The 19,125-nt window shown below is 40.2% G+C and overlaps 1 protein-coding gene across 1 annotated transcript in view; it reads left to right on the forward strand.

The window, feature by feature from the left end:
- hipk2 (homeodomain interacting protein kinase 2) overlaps nt 1-19,125 on the forward strand; it is a 461,145-nt gene that overhangs the window by 435,111 nt on the left and 6,909 nt on the right. Inside the window, exons 10-14 of the mRNA XM_055155980.1 lie at nt 4,417-4,547; nt 7,144-7,323; nt 9,677-9,967; nt 12,803-13,161; nt 14,750-14,910. Coding sequence (XP_055011955.1) covers nt 4,417-4,547; nt 7,144-7,323; nt 9,677-9,967; nt 12,803-13,161; nt 14,750-14,910 — 1,122 coding nt within the window. The remainder of the gene's footprint in view (nt 1-4,416; nt 4,548-7,143; nt 7,324-9,676; nt 9,968-12,802; nt 13,162-14,749; nt 14,911-19,125) is intronic.

Raw genomic sequence — 19,125 nt, forward strand, 5'->3', positions numbered from 1 at the left:
TTTTTCAGTTCATCACTCTCACCTTTTTGTTGAAAATCAAACTCCTTAACAGGACCATGAATGCTCGTATCCATCACAAGCTCCAGAAAAAGTGTTGTGTAAGGCTTCGTTTATAGGATGACGGGCTGAACGGAAGATGCAAAAGTGGCGTTGCGTCTTCACTTTTTATTCTGTGTTTAGACAAGCGTTTTCGGGAGGAAATCTGCGTGCATACGGTGGCGCAAATGTGTTTGGAATTTGGTCGGTATTGAAGAGTACTACCACTCCGGTTTAAGGACTGTACAGGTATTAGCTCGGATTGTGATATTGGCCCTGGAGCGCCGGTCAGGACACAGGAGACAGGATGCAGATGGTGTATTTAGGAGGTTTAATGAAGCTCAGGCAACATCGCAGAACATTATTGGTTGTATGTGTGGTCTATAAAGAAAAAGAATAAACAAATTAAGTTACTGTACTACAGATTACAGTAATAAAGTAAAAAGTAAAAGGTGTACTAAGTATATAACAAACATAAAAAGTAAACATGGATGGACTAAATAAAAAGCACACAATAAAGACATAATATAACTATAAGGCACATACATGGCACGACACACAAAATAGCATTAGCGGCTAAGCTAAGCTAAGCTAACTCCCTTATGAACATAACTACAGAAGTATTATAGGAACATGAACACATCCTGACACGCGTAAAACAATAACAAAGGACTTATAAAACGTCCATATAACTCCGAATACCATAAACGTACTTTTTGTCAACAACGCACAACTTTAGCTGACGATACGTGTCTGCACGCCCGAGCCTCGTGAACCAATTAAGACAGCGGTGCCGTGCGCTCTGAACTAAAGCATGCATTAACTCACAGCACCTCTAGAGGGCGCTCCTGACAAAGCTACTGCCTTTCTAACAGTCGGGTATGCATGCCAGACGACTCGGTGGTGACTCTAGGTGGTGATGTATGTGACGTAAACGCGTACGCAGCGTGAGCGGATCTGATCAGAGTTTTGCGTCTTGGGCAGTGTAAACGGAAACGCTACGGCGGAGCATATTCAGCTTTTCCACTCTGGAGGGTGGTTTCAGATTTTGGTGTTTTTAAGCCCCAAAAACCCCATCACCGTCGAAACGAAAGGCACTTCTGATAAAATATTTTGTTGTTTTTACCTGCAAGCTTTCTCGTGTAAACAGATAGGTAGGTTGCTTTATTCGTACCCGTAGGTAAATTTGTTTTGCAGATTTGAGAGGCAGGTCTCACATTCCACATTTCATTCATCCACATTATGTACAATAAATACGTATAAAAGCACAATTACAAAATAAAGTGTTACAGTTTTCCAGTGCAGAATGGTTTGTTCCATAAACAATTAGTTCAATTCAACCATCACGCTTGGCTAAAATAAAGTCACAATATATATTAAATGTATTAAAAAACACACAATAGATTACAATTTATTCATAAGTACGATAGCAGCCGAAACAAAGCTCCTTTTAAAATGATCCATTCTAGAACAGGCCCTAAATCGGTTTTGTATTTTTTTCTTGTGTTTTCAGACCATCGCATTGTATCTGAAACTGATAAGCATTCCACCATGTACATCCATGTAGAACACCCCCAACATAGGGTGACCAGATTTTTTTAATAAAAAACTGGGACATCCCTGGTTTGTGGTGGTTTGTAATAATAAAATTGCAAAACGAATGCGCAATTCAGGAAAATTGTTACACATTCTGCACAAATGTGAGTCAGTATATTTACTTTTTCTTCGTGTTTTGGTCATTTTGAAGAAGCTTTTCTGTATTTTACATAAACAAATTACTGTTTACTGTTGGCAGGGATCTGATTGGTCAAAAATAGGGACATTTCTTGTATAAAACCAGGACAAATCACTGGTTTTGGATCAGAAAATCGTCGTAATATGTTCAGTCACTTTGATACTGTCGCGTACAATGCTGCTTCAAATTGCCCGGTCGATAAAACCAACACCCTAGTTTAGTTTTCTATCTCTGAAATAGTTAATTTACAACCATCCAGCCTCCTTGTTATTTCAGATTAGCTCTTGCATCCCCCCTCTTGCGCCCCACATACTGATGCCATTGTAAATAGATGTGCAAATGGTATTAAAGGGACGATTCATTAGCTCTGACATTAAAGCACTAATCAATATGGCTGCATTAAACTATTAGGGGCTTACACATCTCAAACTGCACACACATACACAGTCACAGCGTGCGCTTTTGTACACTCCTCGCTCGCGGTGCTCCGGTCTGCAGCGCCGCGTTACAAAAATAAGCGCCTCTATCACAGCTGTTTGAATGGGATACAGATTTAATTAGTGCAAAGGTTGATTTGAGTCAAGGCAAACACCCTCATGGACGAGCCCAAACAAAAACGCTCTGTACATCTTTATGAAGTCTTATCTCGTCTGTCAGCGGATGTCTCCTTGAAACGTGCGAGGTTCATTTGTTCCGCACTGTTTTCTGATCTGTGTTAGAATGTTGTTTCCTCAGCGTCACAAACTGGAATTGAACATATTAAAGAAACAATAAGAGGAGGAGACAGACTGAAAAAAAACTACTGGATTTACACTCTCAAGGCGACCAGTTTCCAGGACTCAATGGAGAGTTGATTTTCTCCCTCTTCCTTTAAAACCACAAGCTTTAAATCTGTGATCTATTTCTATTTTCAACATCTTCGTCTCCATGAAACTGTTAAAGACTTGCCCTCTAATATATTTAATAAATTATGCATGTTGTATCTGTACCACCTTTAGGTTCTTTGCACTATATATTTTTTATACTACGTACTTCTCTATGTATCTTGTATCTTGTATTATATCTGATCTCAAGTAGCTTGTAACTAAAATCTGTTCAGCCTACATGTCCCATCATGCACCAGTGGACTGTGGGCAAGCCTACACCTATGACTTTAAATCTGCACTGTGATCACCATCTCGAGTTTGCCCATGTGTTGGCGTGATTTTAACTTTATCTGCCATGTGGTATTAAAGGCTTTTAATTATTTTCTACTTTTTGAATGCCTCTACTTTTTTTTTTTCAACTTTGTATTTGAGACTGAAGTAGCCAGGCTGGCGCCACCTACTGCCTCTGCTCAATTTCATTTCTCTCCAGCGACTAGGTCAGGAATGAGAATACACTAGATGGTTTGCAAGAACCTTGGAAGTGCAAGTTCGGGCACCAGCCAATCAGCGAAGAGTCATATATTCTGTGTTGGCAGCGATTACTGAGATCAGGAATTTAAAGCTGGAACAAAGGGAATGTTTGATAAATTTTATCAAGGGGAAAGACGTTATTGTCCTTCTTTCTACAGGATTTGGGAAAAGCTTAATATACCAGTTATCCCCGGTAGCAGCGCATTACATACGTCATGACCAAATAACAGCAATTGGTTAAATATAAAAAAAAGTACCCGCCTACTGTCGAGCGAACAACTTCTAATGCTGTTAGGTCAGACGGTTTCCACAAAGTGAAACTGTCTGATGAATCAGGCTATCACTGAAGAGCACCAAAAGGACAATTTTGCACAATCTCTGTATGTCCAGGTAGCAGTTTTGCAGACTTGGAGTTGTGTTTTGTTTCGTCTCACACACGTTTAATACACAAACCCTGCGTATTTAGGCATATTTAGTTCCTCTCTCAAACAGAAAACACTCTCTTCCACCTTGTGATGTCGTGTTCTCAACTATGTTTTGTTTTTTTGTTTGTTTTTTTACTTATTCAATATTTTACCAGGTAAGTCAGTTGAGAACACTTTGTCATTTGCAGTGACAACCTGGCCAAGAGTCAGAATAAAACAACACAAAGAGAACACACTCGCACGTCAGTCATAACATGAAACAGTGAATAGAGACGTGCGACAGTGAAACATTTGCGGATTAAAGATATAAAAGTGTTAAAAGCATGTGCAATGATCATGTAAAATACTCTGGATTGAGGTAAAAACGAACAAAGCTTTAAAAGATGTTGAAGGTGGTTCCTTGTTTTTAAACTTCATGCACCTTTACCTATGCATCATTTCAGCTCTGGAACTTCTTTGGCGATGTTTACTAATGTGTGCTTTATGTCTCCATGGTAACTGCTGAACATTATGCCAATATACATGTATAGCACCCCCAGCGTTTCAATACTATACATTTAACAAAAGGGTTAACTTGGATTATCCTGCTTTGGAGTCAGTGGAATAGAATAGTTTTTATTTTTTTGAGTTTTAGGTTTATTATTTATGCTTTTATTGCATTTTTTTTGTTTGTTTTTTTTCTATAGCAATATATCATGCTTGTAAATGTCTTACTGTGACGCATTTTCTGCCTTTAAAGCAGACCGGGCTCAGGTACTGTTTGCACTGTCAGGCTTCACATCACAGGCTAATTAAATTTTGGTCTTTTCTTATTTTTCCACAGCAGGCCTGGCCCAGCGGCACACAGCAGATCCTCCTGCCTCCAGCCTGGCAGCAGCTCACCCACACCTCGGTCCAGCACGCCACCGTCATCCCGGAGACCATGGGCACCACGCAGCCCCTCGCCAACTGGAGGTAAGAGCTGTGAGAGAGAACGGCCGTTAAACTCTCAGCGTTCAGATTCTCTTCACGCACGGATTAAACCAACTCGAGTAATTATTGCGTTTTAAGCGCACACTGCAGCATGGCGCTTTCAGGAGGGGCTTCCTGTTGTAGAGGTAAATGTGGCAGCGGTGTAAAGCATATTGGTCTTTGCCTCGACTCCAGAATACACACATCTAAGATTAAAGGGTAAAGGGTGCACTATACTGTCCCCGTAGGGAAATTTATCCTTCCTGCAATGCCTCTGGGACGTCTCCTCAGTAACAGTGGGCACGTGGTCCTGCGCCCGGGGATCCGTCTCTGTGATGTTGTGCTAGACTTGGTCTGGACCTTAGCTGCAGGATTTGGACTATGGTGTATGTTTTACGTTGGTGGGGGAAACCGAAAAACCCAGGGGTATACAGGGAGAACATGCAAACTCCACATAGAGAACCCAGAACCTTTTTGGTGTGAATTGTGAGTACTAGCCACTGTGCCACTGTTTTGTTTTGTTTTTTTAAGAAGATGTGAGTCTGGAGACTGGGTTTTGGTTACTTCAAAACTGTAATGTGTTATTTATGACTTGTTACTGTCATTTCAAAGTGATTCATCACATTACAATATTACTGTGTTTAAAATGTGAAATATTACACAACTATTGCAGGACTTTAAGTTAGTCCCACCAAAATAACTGAGTGAAGATGCTGAACTTTTGCGCCGTGTATGGAACGAAACCAGGACTGAACCGAGGACTGAGCCAAGACTAAACCAGGACTAATCTTGGACCAGGACTTGGAATCTAGTTTCGCCCCTGAGAGAACCCCGAGCCTGTGGAGCAGGGTGTCTCAAAGCTCTATCGGGCGTCACCTGTGATTCGCTGAGTGGGGCATGGAGTTCTGCGTCGGTCCTTTCACCTGCAGTCACTCGACGGTCTACGCGGGCGCACCTCCAGGCTCGTCCAGACGCTTGTAACCATAACGATGGCGTTTCTCTGCTGCTCATATCGCTGTGATTTTAGTGAATTTTTATGAAGAAAAACAAAAACCCACCACTTCAATCCAGGTTAAACATGCATTGTAATTTGTACCGAGTAAAATATTCAAATTTTTTTTCCCACTGTAATTGCCACATTACTGTGTTACAGGAAAAAGCAGTGCATTACAGTAATTCTTTACTTTTATAACGCGTTACTTACAACACTGGAAGGGAGCGGTGACCAGACTGTTCCCTCTGTACAGCAAAATATAGAGAAATATTCTGGTCTGGCCCAGCATTATTGTCCATAAAGACTGAGTGCTTTTTGAAACACTGCCCGCACATGAACAGCAGCTTTCACACGAGCAGCTCCTCCTCGGGGACGGCGTATATGTGCATGTACACACGTCATTCCAACTACAGCCTGTCACCAGAACGACTCGATAAATGGAGAGATGGATGGGGCAGAGGCAGTCTGTAGGAGATAAGAAACCACCAGGTTTTCAAAGTGTGTTTGGAGCCAGAGCCACGCACACTCAAACTCAAACTCCTCCAGAAGAGTTCATCTGTGACCCAGACAGACGAGTCCCACAGCCAGGGGTGTGGCTCCAAACTCTGGGCCTTAGGTACAAATCATCTTGGTGGGTGCCCACTACATGTTGTCGTATGATAATGCAAATTAGAAGACTTTGTGAGGGGCTCTGCTTGTGTTGGGCCTTGGTAAACTGTGCCCTTTACCCCCCACAGTCTCACGCCCCTGTCTACAGTCCCTCTTCTTGCTCCCTCTTAGCTCTTCTCTCCTCTTTCTCCACCTCTCTTCCCCTCTACCCCTCTCTCCATCTCTCCCCTCTCCCCTCGTCTATCCCCCTCTCTCCCCTTCCTCTGTCTCTCTCTTCCTCGCACCCCTTCTCTCCTCTTTCTCCATCTCTCTTCCCCTCTACCCCTCTCTCCATCTCTCCCCTCTCTCCATTTCTCCATCTCTCCCCTCTCCCCTCGTCTATCCCCCTCACACCCCTTCTCTCCTCTTTCTCCACCTCTCTCCTCCCTCCACCCCCTCTCTCCTCTCGCTCCATCTTTATCCTCTCTTCATCATTCCATCTCTCCCCTTTCTCTATCTCTGTCCAGTGGCAGCTCGGGAGTCCTGGGAGACCATTGGAAAGTGTCGCACTTCCTCTGCAGAGCGATGGCTCCAGCTGCTGGTGTCAGCTCCTCTCCCCCCCCCCCGTCTCTCTCTCTCTCTCTCTCTGCCCTCCCTCCATCTCCCTCTTTGCCCTCCCTCCCTCTCTGCTCGCACTCCTCCACTCATCTGTTCCTTGGCCCCCTTCGTGTTTGTTAGGAAGTTAGCTGCTGCCACCTGCTGGTACAGTTTTGGGAAAAAAACAATGCTAATGGACGCTGCATCTGTGGCTGTATTCCCTCAGGTTTCTATCCGCCTCATTTCAATAATAACATGTGGAACCACGATTTCCAGACAAATGAACTGTCAGACTGCACTTAGCTCGGTCCGTGTTTAATTGCATACATGAATTCATTTAATCCACTTCTGATACATTATGAAACAAATGAAATCGAACCCTGATTGAATGAAGTCTGATTGATAAATTATGTTTCACAGGAATTCGCATCCCCACGGCAGCCATTACAATCCCATCATGCAACAGCCGGCCTTGTTGGCTGGTCATGTCACGCTCCCGTCCAACCAGGCGCTTAATGTGGGGGTCGCTCATGTGATGAGGCAGCCCTCGTCCAACAGCTCCTCCTCCAAAAAGAACAAGCAGCACCAGATGTCCACCAGGTACGGCCTCCTCTGAGCTCCGAGCTGCAGGTCTGTCTCTGCAGGGACAGATGCTCCACAACTGTCTGTCACAGCTCATTACTCAACCAAACAAATCTGGGGCTAGTTTTTACAAACTTGGATTAGGGATTCAATTAAAGGGCACACAAGTATATTACGCTCTTTTCTGATCTATGTTATAATCAGTGTTGGGGAGGTTACTTTTAAATTGTATTTCCCTACAGATTACTGATTACATGTAGTTTGCAAGTGAGTAACGTAATCTGAATACTTTGGATTACTTGATATTGTCATGCTTTTTAAAACGACATGAATGTAACAACCACATCCTGAAAATTCTTGTTTGTTCTTTTCAAATTGGCTGTCGAGCCCAAGTCTCCATGAACAGACTTTTGTTTACTGTAGAGCAGCAAAGACGACGAAATCTTAACATAAGATGTTTTATCTGCTAAAAGAAAATAAAAAGCCTAGTATAGTCCTAGTTTAGTCCAGGTTTAGTAATGCTTTAGTCCTGGTTTAGTCCTGCTTTTAGACCTGGTTTAGTCCTGGTTTAGACCTGGTTTTAGTCCTGGTTTAGACCTGGTTTTAGTCCTAGTTTAGTCCTGGTTTAGTCTGGCTTTAGTCCTGCTTTTAGACCTGGTTTAGTCCTGGTTTAGACCTGGTTTAGTCCTGGTTTAGACCTGGTTTTAGTCCTAGTTTAGTCCTGGTTTAGTAATGCTTTAGTCCTGGTTTAGTCCTGCTTTTAGACCTGGTTTAGTCCTGGTTTAGACCTGGTTTAGTCCTGGTTTAGACCTGGTTTTAGTCCTAGTTTAGTCCTGGTTTAGTCTGTCTTTAGTCCTGCTTTTAGACCTGGTTTAGTCCTGCTTGTAGACCTGGTTTAGTCCTGATTTAGCCCAAAATGTGAAAACAGGAAAATACCACCATATAATCCATTTATTTCAACAAAGTAACTGTAATCCAATTACTACTCATGGAAACAGTATAATAATTTGTACTCTGATTACGTAACTCTAGTCCATGTAATCTGTTACTCCCCAACACTGGTTATAATATTATTTTCTCATCACAAACATCTCTGGAGTTTTATTTTGTTTCATTCACACAAATCCTGCTTATTTAAGATGAGTTCTCCTCTCAAACATAAATCACTTTTGTTCCACCTTGTGATGTCATGTGGTAATACAGGAAGTGCTCCACATCATTCACCTTCACTAGAATCATTTGGATAATTTCAGCCCTGGTATTGTCCATCTTTACTCAACTAAAGGTAAAAAATTGTTAACTTAAACTACTGCTTCGTGACATCAGAAGGTGGACAGAGCATTTCTAGCTTTGATGATGTAGACCACTGTCCCTCAGGTGGATCGCAAGACATTTATTTGGGGTCATCTTGTCGCAATCTGCAATATACAGTTCTGACTACGGATGTAACAATAACTAAAATATCGTGATATCGTATCGTCAAAGTTCTCACAATAACATCATGGATCATCACAATATATCGAATTACAAGTCTCTTTGCTTAAATTAAGAGTTATGGTGCAGCAGTAGCTAAAAAAAGACAGAGGGAACTACATAGACCATGATCCTTTGCTCCATTTCAGTGCAGACTACAAGAAGAAATAACAATTCTTAATACTTTTAAGTTTTAGTTATTTGGATTAAATCTTGTCAAGGCATTTTAAGAAGAAAAAGTAGCAAATTAGTAGAATATCGTACAAAATATCGCAATAAATATCGTACCGTGAGATGTATATCATGAAAATATCGTACCGAAAGATTTGGATATTGTTACTTTTCTAATCGTGAGTCTCCCCGCCATATCATGAGCTTTAATAAATATCGTATCGTGAGGTTCATACCGTGATGATATCGTATTGTGAGACTTGGATATCGATACACCCCTAGTTCTGACATGAGAGAGCTCGTGAATATTTTGTTCCAATATTGCTGGTTCAATTGAATGTTGAAAAGAAAAAGAAATGGGCTAAATTTAACGTCCAAATAGGCGACTTATGAATCATTTTATTGCTGGTTCATTACTGTATTTCATTGTTTAAAACTTGAGTAATACTAATTGTTCAGAGAGACACGATCACTCAGTCAACAATAAAATATCCTCATTAGTTCCTCATGATTTACGAATAATGTCTATTGACTTGAGACGCTAAGGTTTGTGACTTTTAAAATATAGGTCCCCACAAAAAAAGTTTAGGAAACACTGATGTAGACAGACTAAAAATAAAATGTTATCAACACAACAAAACACAACTCCAGGTATGTTTTTGATGACGTAAACCCACCAGTACTGTTATTTTTTAGACTTTTAACTCTTAACTTCCTCTCCCGATAGAAACATGTCGTCGTACGAGGTGTCATCGTCCCAGGCCGTGCTCTCGCCTCAGCGTTCGAAGAGAGTGAAGGAGAACACGCCCCCTCGATGCGCCGTGGTGCAGAACGGGCCCACCTCCGCCTGCCCCGTGCCCCAGGGAGGAGGCGGGGGCTGGGGTCAGAGTCAGCCAGAGCAGGCCTCCAGCACCACCAGACAGACCATCGTCATCCCGGACACACCCAGCCCTGCGGTCAGCATCATCACCATCAGCAGCGATACGGATGAAGAGGACGAGCACAAGCAGAACAACAGGTAACGGGCAACGGGACTTTATTTTTTTTTTTCAATCAAATGTAATTTATAGAGCCCTTTACAACACGCAAGATGACCAAAGTGCTTCACATTAATATCAATACAAGATAAAAACATACAAAAGATTAAAGGTTGTATGGAGGATTTTTTTTTAAGTTTCAAATTGTCAATGAAAGTTTAAAATACCATTACAGAGACGCAGCAGCCTTGTAATTATTATGACCAAAAAAAAAAAAAAGAATGAAAATCTATCAACTGTGGACGTAGTGAGGCCAGATAAACATCAGCCAATAGAAAACTAGGCTCCCTCATTTTCTATTGGCTGTTAGGTTGTCAGTCAAACTCCCTAGTGTAACTGACTTGCCAGTGTGCGGGAATTACGTTTCAAACTGTCGCTTCCTCGCATTTCGCACAAAGTTTGTTGAGATGGCCGACGGGGATCCCCGACCAGTTTGCCGCAAAAGAAAGTCAGTTTTTGAGGTCGCTGAAAGAAGAAGAGAAGGAGGAAAAGGAGCAAAGCCAAACTGAGGTGATTCTTTGAGATTCCTTTCAGCGATTGCATGACTGAAGCAGACAAAGGGTCTAAAAACTGATGTGTCGGTCGCTAAATTACTTCTAGACAGGTCACTTCAACAGTAATTCTGAATGCGCACTGGCTGTAAACAAACTTGACTTCTAGAGTAAGGAGGTGGGAGGAGATGTTTCTATGGAGGGAGCTGTGGAGGAGGAAGGTGGTGTCACTCCTGCGCAAGGATTATCGCTGTAGTTCGCTTCCCTTAAAAAAATCCTCTATACAACCTTTAAATGGCCCATCTCATGCAAAATCAACTTTTCAGAGCTTTCTACCTTCTAAGAGTGATGTGCGGGCCTTGTATTGGTCGCCGAAGTGTTTTTAGATTGATTCAGAGGTTTTTTTTTTACACATTACAGTGTATTTCTGCCACTCGTGACAACGAACTAAAGCTGCTACAACAATGAAGCGGCAGCTACACCTATGACGCGTTTGATGTAGCAGAAAGCACTTCGCACCCGTCCCCCTCCCCGCTCCACTGCCTCCTCCCCACTTCGGTTGACAGTTCCCACATGAACACCTAAACAAAAGCGACAGCATAAGTTAATTGTTGTACACGATATAACAAGTTTATCTACTAGTGTTTATTAATACTTTACCAATCATGTTCAGCTGATGAGGACGCGGTGCTTGAGCTTTGTGCTCCTCAAAGTCCTCGTCCGATTCCGGGTCCAACACATGCGGCTGAATGCGCTGTGTCACCATGATGAATAAAAGTTTATTCCTGCCACTATCAGGGTCACGCCTGTCTCCCCCTCCCTCCCTGAGATGGCGGAGGAAGGGCGGCTCACTCAGAGCCTACATCATGTTTGGAGGGCGGAGCCTGTGCTTTCTCAGGACGGGCGGGGGGAGGAGCAATAGTCGGCCTTTCACAGTTCCTGGTTTGTGACGCTTCCAAGAAATCAGTAAGATTTCATAACTATTGTGTCTGGATGTTCCAAAACCCAAATTGTGCTTGTATATGTGCAGAAGATACAATGTGAAAAGAGTTATTTTGTATGAGATGGGCACTTTAAACAATAAAATAAAACCAGTGTGTGCATTACTGTGTGTTAAAAAACATCTGAATAGGTACGTTTTAAGCCTGGACTTATTAAAGAGTCTGCATATCGGGGGACAGTTTGTTCCAAAGTCTGGAGCCACAAGGGATCCACAAGGGGAATTATCTGGACACATTAGCTCACACATTATAATAAAATATAAATATAATACAAAGAGCAACAATATAAATGATCATAATAAGTAGCAAAAATAACAAGAGACTGGTGTCGAATAAGGCATAAATATAGAAATGTATATATATGTTTTTTTAGATTCTCTCAATTAGAACCTTGCAATTGTTCCATATCTGACCACAATATTTGAGTCAAAATTGTATGCAAATTAATTTATATATTTAAAGGTTGCTCAAAACACTTCAAAGTTGCCCTATACTATAACAAAGAGCAGTGTTTCCCAAAGACTGGGTCGCGACCTTCAGGTGTGTCACAAGAGATTTTTTTGGGTCGCCTTGTCACGATCTGCATGTACGTCTGTAATGTGCAGGGCTACATTTAATGTCATAAATAGACGACTTACTGTTTTTCATTGTTTAAAACTTGAATAATACTAATTGTTCAGAGACACGATCACTCAGTCAACAATAAAATATCCTCATTAATGTTCGATAATGGTCAAATCCACCTTTATTTTGTGGTTTATGAATAATGTCTCTTGACATTTATATTTTAAATATGGGTCCCCAGAAAAAAGTTTCAGAAACACTGACATAGAGAACCAAATAAATAAGGCGTATTTAAATAATTTGTCATTTTATTCTACAAACACTAAGTGAAACTTGCATAAAAATTACTTAGAAAGTCCATAAACGTTGCTTAGAAAGTCCATTAAGTCCATAAAAAGTTACTTGAAAACACAAAATGAGTCAATTTCCAGGAAACTTTATGGAGCTTGAGTAACCTCTAAAACATCTCCTTTTTCTTCCAAATTTCTTCGTAAATCATTTTTTGGAGGCTAAAACCTAATGCAGGATTTTAATCAAGGTTATCTGAAACTTAATTTTTTTCCATGCTTTGATGGGCCACAATAATGTACAAGAGGCTCCTGAAAATGTGCTGTTTAAATCCATTTTGCGTTTAGAGTTTTCAGACAATCTTAAAACTTTTTCACCGTAGTAACTCCTAAGCATTCCAACATTAGAGACACACGTACAGCACCCCTCGTATGTTCTAAATCTCTTCCTCTTTTCTTTTTTCTTCTCACAGCTCTTCTTCAAAACACAGAAAGAACGTGATTAGCTGCGTGACGGTCCACGATTCCCCCGAGTCCGACTGCTCCAGCCACAACAGCCCGTACATCGCCAACAGCAACAACAACCACACCAACCACACCAACCACACCAACCACACCAACCACACCAACCACACCAACCACACCAATCACACCAACCACACCAATCACACCAACCACAACAGCCACAACAGCCACAACAGCCACACGTACGACTCCAAGAACACCCTCCTGGACAACTACAACAACGGAAACCCCCGCACCATCATCATACCCCCCCTCAAGGCCCAGAGCAACGAGGCCTCCACCAACGACTGTGAACGTCTCATGCCAGGTAAGAAAGCACAAGTTATTTCAAAATGTATATCTTGATTATTTTGGGTATGGAGCTCAGCCATTCCGGTTCTGTATATGTGTACTGTGTGTATTTTATCCATCAGAATACGAATGGAAAAGTTACGATCAAGAATTACAATCACAAAATGAAAATTTACGATTACGATTACGATTTCTTCAGTACGAATACGAAAATACATCATCGGTTCACAGGCTTTATTTATTTATTTACTGAGCTGCCCGATCGAGATGTCAGACTTTTGCGCCGCATATGAACTGAACCAGGACTAAACCAGGACTGAACCAGGACTGATCCAGGCATCGCAGTTTTAGTCACGGAAACGGGGAAACGGCCGTCATCCGTTTTCTCCATTATTCATTTAAACACAAAATCAAAAACTATAAAAACCTAATCATTATCTGTTTTTTCATTTTGGTTTTGGAAATAAATAATGAAGAAAATTGTTGCTTTTTCATTTTCTTATTTTTGGCTTAAGTTTGAAAAACAAATGAATGAAGAATGATACATGGATTTGCTAAGCCTCCATGATGTTTTTGAACTATTAATATTTAAAGTGTTTAAAAAGTTTATGGGAAAAATGAATGGGAAAATTTACTTCCGGAATCAGAGCAGGCGGTCACTGTTGAGCTCCATTTGTTTCTAGATTATGATGATGTCATATTCCAAGAGACAGTTTTCCCTGTTGATTACATTGTACTTTGCCATGAAATATCCAATGTCTAAATTCTCAAATGTGGAACCTGATCATTTCTATTATTGACTAGACCCAAGAGTTCAACAAAAAAAACTTAATTTTGGCCTCTAGAATGTTGTGATATCACGTTGCGATGCTGAGTTTCAGCAAAATGTTGTTATGATCCTCAAAAATGTTCCTAAAATGTTCCTAAAATATTTTGTGTATTGCTCAAATTGTAGATAGTAAAAAGAACCACAAAAGTGACACAATATCACTTCATACCAGGGGTGTCAAGCTCAAATTCACAGAGGCCAAAATTTAAAACTGGGACAAAGTCGTGGGCCAAACTACATATTTATTGAAAAATATCAACAACAATTGCATGTTTTCTCTTCTTTCGAGATATGTAATGTTAAACCTTTTCTTATTGAAATGTTTAATAATAGTTTTGTTTAAACACTGAATCCAGAACAAATGTCTCTATAGTCTATCTGTAGCTGGTAGCTCAGCTCTAGCACATATTTGATATGATCCCACAGGCAAAATATAATTACATCCCTGAGTCTGACTTATCTGCTCTAAAATGTTCCTAAAATGTTCAAATTGTGACGCAGTATCAATTTATACCATTTAAAACACACAGAAACTAAGTTCTTTTTGCCTTTTTTGCCATATCTTATTTTTGTATTATTATAGACAATACACACATGTCCAAAAAATCATTAGTGAGATTATGCATTTTTAATTATGCATCTACCATCTTTATTAGGTCTTATAAATAACTGTTGTCCAATGCTAGCAACCTTGTGACTATAATATATTTTAGTTATAGTTATAATGTCACCTTTAATATTCATGTTAAGAGACTGTGTTTGTTTTCCTCCACAGAACCTATGAACCATCAGAATTCATCGTACAAATATAAAACGTCCAACGGCGTTGTTCCTGGCAGTAATCACGTACAAGGAGGAGTCCCAGGGGGCGGAGCCTATCGTCAGCAACGCACAGGGCCACACCCACTCCAGCAGCAGCCGCTCAACCTCAGCCAGGTACATTTCACTCTGACCAAGACCTCTGTTTCAGGAGTTTTTATGGAAACAAACTAAGGCTGTTATTGACTTTTGGTTGAAATTCTTGGAGGGCATGTCTGTTTGATTGATTAAATGACTAAAAAGGAGGGCATGGCAAAAGCTTTCAAAACTATTACTATTACTATTCTGTCTGTAGCTGCCAATAACTTAGACTTAGACTTTATTGATTCACAAGGGAAATTACCTAAAAAGTAATAAGTCTGTCCAAAGTCTGTGATTAATAATGTAATGCTGGCCAAGAATGTAAAAAATTGGAAATGTTAGTAAGAGTTTGATCCATGTTCTAATGTTGTTTCCTCATCAAAAACAGACCTGGAGTTGTGTTTTGTTTCATTCACACACGTTAAACACACAAACACACCTGCTTATTTACACTAAGCTTTTCTCTCAAACAGAAAACACTATGTTCCACCTTGTGATGTCATGTGGTAATAAAGGAAGTGTGATTAAATGTTTACATCTTTAATCATATTTCCTGTTTAAGTGCCAACAAGTGCAGATCAGATAAACTTTAGTTGTTTTTCAGTGGTGGAATGTAACAAAGTACAAGTAGTAAAGTACTGTAAGTAATTTTTTTGGTATTTGTAGTTTAATTTACATTTTTGAACAGAAGTCAAAAGTAAAAGTATTTTTTATTATTGTTTGAGACCTGCTGAAAATGCTCTCTGAAAACACTCCACCTGCCACTTTGTGATGTCATGTGGTAATACAGGAAGTGTGTTTTTAACCTTAATACACCTTGACTAAAATAGTTTATAAAATTTCAGCCCTGGAATTGCCAATCTCTACTGAACAAAAAGGTAAAGGTAAAGCTATTAACTTGAAAACTACCGCTTCGTGACATCAGAGCATTTTGAGCTTTGGAGATATAGATAGATTAATAAATCAGGATTAAAAGTGTGGAGTTTAAAAACACAGAAGGTGTTTTTAAACTCCATTTAAACCTTCACTAGAATCAGTTGAATGATTCCAGTCCTAGAACTGCAAAACTAAAGGTAAAATGTAGCTGCTGTTAACTTGAAAACTACCACTACAATGACATCATGAGGTGGAGTATTTTGAGCTTTGGAGGTATAAACATATAAACAGACTAAGGCTACATCCACATGACAACACTGCTGGATTTTTTTTTTTTTTATGGGCTGAACAAAATTTGCATCCACACTCGTGTCTGTTCAATAAATATTCACTTACAGACGACAACGGAACACTGAGTGAAAACGATGTAATAAATGTGCCACACCTGTATGTGGCGCTGTTAACATTGATAATACTATTTAATAATGTTTGATTTTAGATGTATTCCAGAAATATTGCCATTTTGTTTTGCAAAACTTAAACATAAGTTTTAGTTTTGAGCCATAAGATTTGGATGAGAATTATTAGAATAACTTGGTCTCAAAATCCAACAGTTTAATTACGTAATCTTTGTTATTGATTCATGTGCGTAATCTGCATGGTGCATGTTGTTAGCATTAGTGTTAGCAGCGTGTCTCGGTTGCAGCAGCTCCGTAGGCTACACTTGTCCCATTTTGGCAACGGTCTTGCAGTTGCAGTTTTCCAAAAGCTGTGGTTTGCTTGTCCACACGACAACGCGCGTTCTCAGATTTCTCTGGAACCCGTTCTCAAAAAAAACACAGTTTTCGAACACCCAAAACACCGGCTCCATGTGGACAAAAGACCAAAATTAATACAAACTTCACAGTTTCGACCAAAAAACGTTGTCATGTGGACAGGCCCTAATTACGCAGAATAACTCAAACATGTGCGAATGAAACAAAACAAAACACAACTCCAGGTCTGTTTTTGACGAGGTAACCACATTATAACAAGGCTTAAAGCTCACAAAGAGTCAATTTTGCGTAATATAAGACCTTTAAATAATACATATTTCCATTTCAGTTCTTTTTGGCAACATCTAATCGTTTGTTTTTTATCTGTTGCTTTATTTTTGTGTTGCCCTTGATCATGAATTCGACCTCGGCCCGTTTGAATAAAGCGTAATAGAATAAAATGCCAGCGCAAAAAAGTAGTTTTGGTGTTAGCTCTACAATTCTGCACTGAGTAATTGTAAGCTCTAAGATATCATCATTTGCAATATTATCTGCCCCGCTCTTAATCTGAATAAAGATAAGTGAATACATGAATAACAATAGAAGCCATTTAAATGCTAAATACAAGTGCTGGTCCTGACAAGCCCTCTGCCCAAACACTATATGATTATTACAGATTCAGTGCAGAATGAAGGCTGGCCTTACTTTGACCTTGTTTATCTCAGGAATAGACAATCATACTGTAAACAAAGGGCCCATATTACACTATTTACTGATTTATTTTATCATGTTTTTTCCTCATCACAAACAGACCTGGAGTTGTGTTTTGTTTCAGCCGTGTATTTGTCAAACTCTACTGATTTAAAAGTAAAAGTTAGCTGTAAACTTGAAAACTACCACTACATGGCATCACAAGGTGGACCACAACATTTTGAGTTTTTGATATGTAGACAGACTAAAGGATTGCTCAAAATAAAAAGCTCAAAATGCTCTTTTCTACCTTGTAATTGCACAAAGCGGTAGTTTTCAAGTTAACAGCTCCTTTTACTTTTGTTCAGTAGAGATCGGCAATTCCAGGACTGAAATTTTCCAAACGATTTTAGTCAGTTTAGTGTATTAACTTGACATCACAAAGTGGCAGGTGGAGTGTTTTCAGAGAGCATTTTCAGCAGGTCTCAAACAATAATAAAAACTACTTCTACTTTTGAGTTCTGTTCCAAAATGTAGTGGAGTAGAAAGTACAGACAACTGCTCTCAGATGTAGAGAAGTAAAAGTAAAAAGTATCCACAGCAAAATGTAAATTAAACTACAAATACCTAAAAATTCACTTTACTACTTGTACTTTGTTACATTCCACCACTGAAATTCAGATCACTAACAACTAAAGTATATCTGATCTATACTTGTTGATACTTAAAGGTTGTATAGAGGATTTTTTAAGGGAAGAGAAATACAGCGATCGTGCTTGTGCATGCACGACACCACCTCCCTCAGTAGAAACATCTCCTCCCGCCTCCTTACTCTAGAAATCACGCATGTTTACAGCCGTGCGTGTTCAGAATTACTGTTGAAGTGACCTGTTTAGAAATATTTTAGCGACCGATGCGTCAGTTTTTAGACCCTTTGTCTGCTTCCGTCGCACAATCGCTGGAAGAGATCTTCAAGAATCACCTCAGTTTGGCTTTGCTCCTTTTCCACTTCTCTTCTTCTTTCAGCGACCTCAAAAACTGACTTTCTTTGGCGGCGAACCGGTCGTGGATTCTCGTCCGCCGTCGCGACAAACTTTGTGCGAAATGCGAGGAAGCGACAGTTTGAAAAAAGCCTCTAAGAACCGCTGCGTAAACCACGTAATCCCCAGCACGCCGGCGAGTCAGTTACACTAGGGAGTTTGATTGACAACCTAACAGCCAATAGAAAATGAGGTAGCCTTGTTTTCTATTGGCTGATGTTTATCTGGCCTCACTACGTCCACAGTTGATAGATTTTCATTCTTTTTTTTTTTTTTTTTGGTCATCATAATTACAAGGCTGCTGCGTCTCTGTAACGATATTTTAAACTTTCATTGACAATTTGAAACTAAAAAAAAAAAAATCCTCCATACAACCTTTAATCTTGGCAAGTTTCGAAACACACTGGAGCACTTCCTGTATTACCACATGACATCACAAGGTGGAACATAGTGTTTTCTATTTTGAGAGAAGAGCTCAGTCTAAATATGCAGGTGTGTTTGTGTGTTAAACATGTGAATGAAACAAAACACAACTCCAGGTCTGTTTTTGATGAGGAAACAACATCATAACATAGATCAGAAAATAGTGTAATATGGACCATTGGACTGAGCAATCGTTTTGGACCGAAAATCACGATCGTTTTTTTGCAGTGCTCCTAAAGCACAGTTTTAAGGGCGAAGTATAGTTCTGCGTCGACTCGAACACACACTGCCGCCGTTGTCGTGTCAAGGTTTGTGAGGCGCGAAGTAATTCACCACCACAACGCTAGGAGGTTAGGATTTGCACCTGGTGTTTGTGTAAAGTTTATCATGAACCATCTTCAACGCGATAGAAGCACAGAACAGACTCACCATCAGCAGCACATCCTCGGTCACAGAGAAAGAACACT

The sequence above is a fragment of the Boleophthalmus pectinirostris genome, unplaced genomic scaffold, assembly GCF_026225935.1.
Source record: "Boleophthalmus pectinirostris isolate CB_2022bp ecotype Guang Dong unplaced genomic scaffold, ASM2622593v1 HiC_scaffold_2, whole genome shotgun sequence".
Classification (NCBI taxonomy): Eukaryota; Metazoa; Chordata; class Actinopteri; order Gobiiformes; family Gobiidae; genus Boleophthalmus; species Boleophthalmus pectinirostris.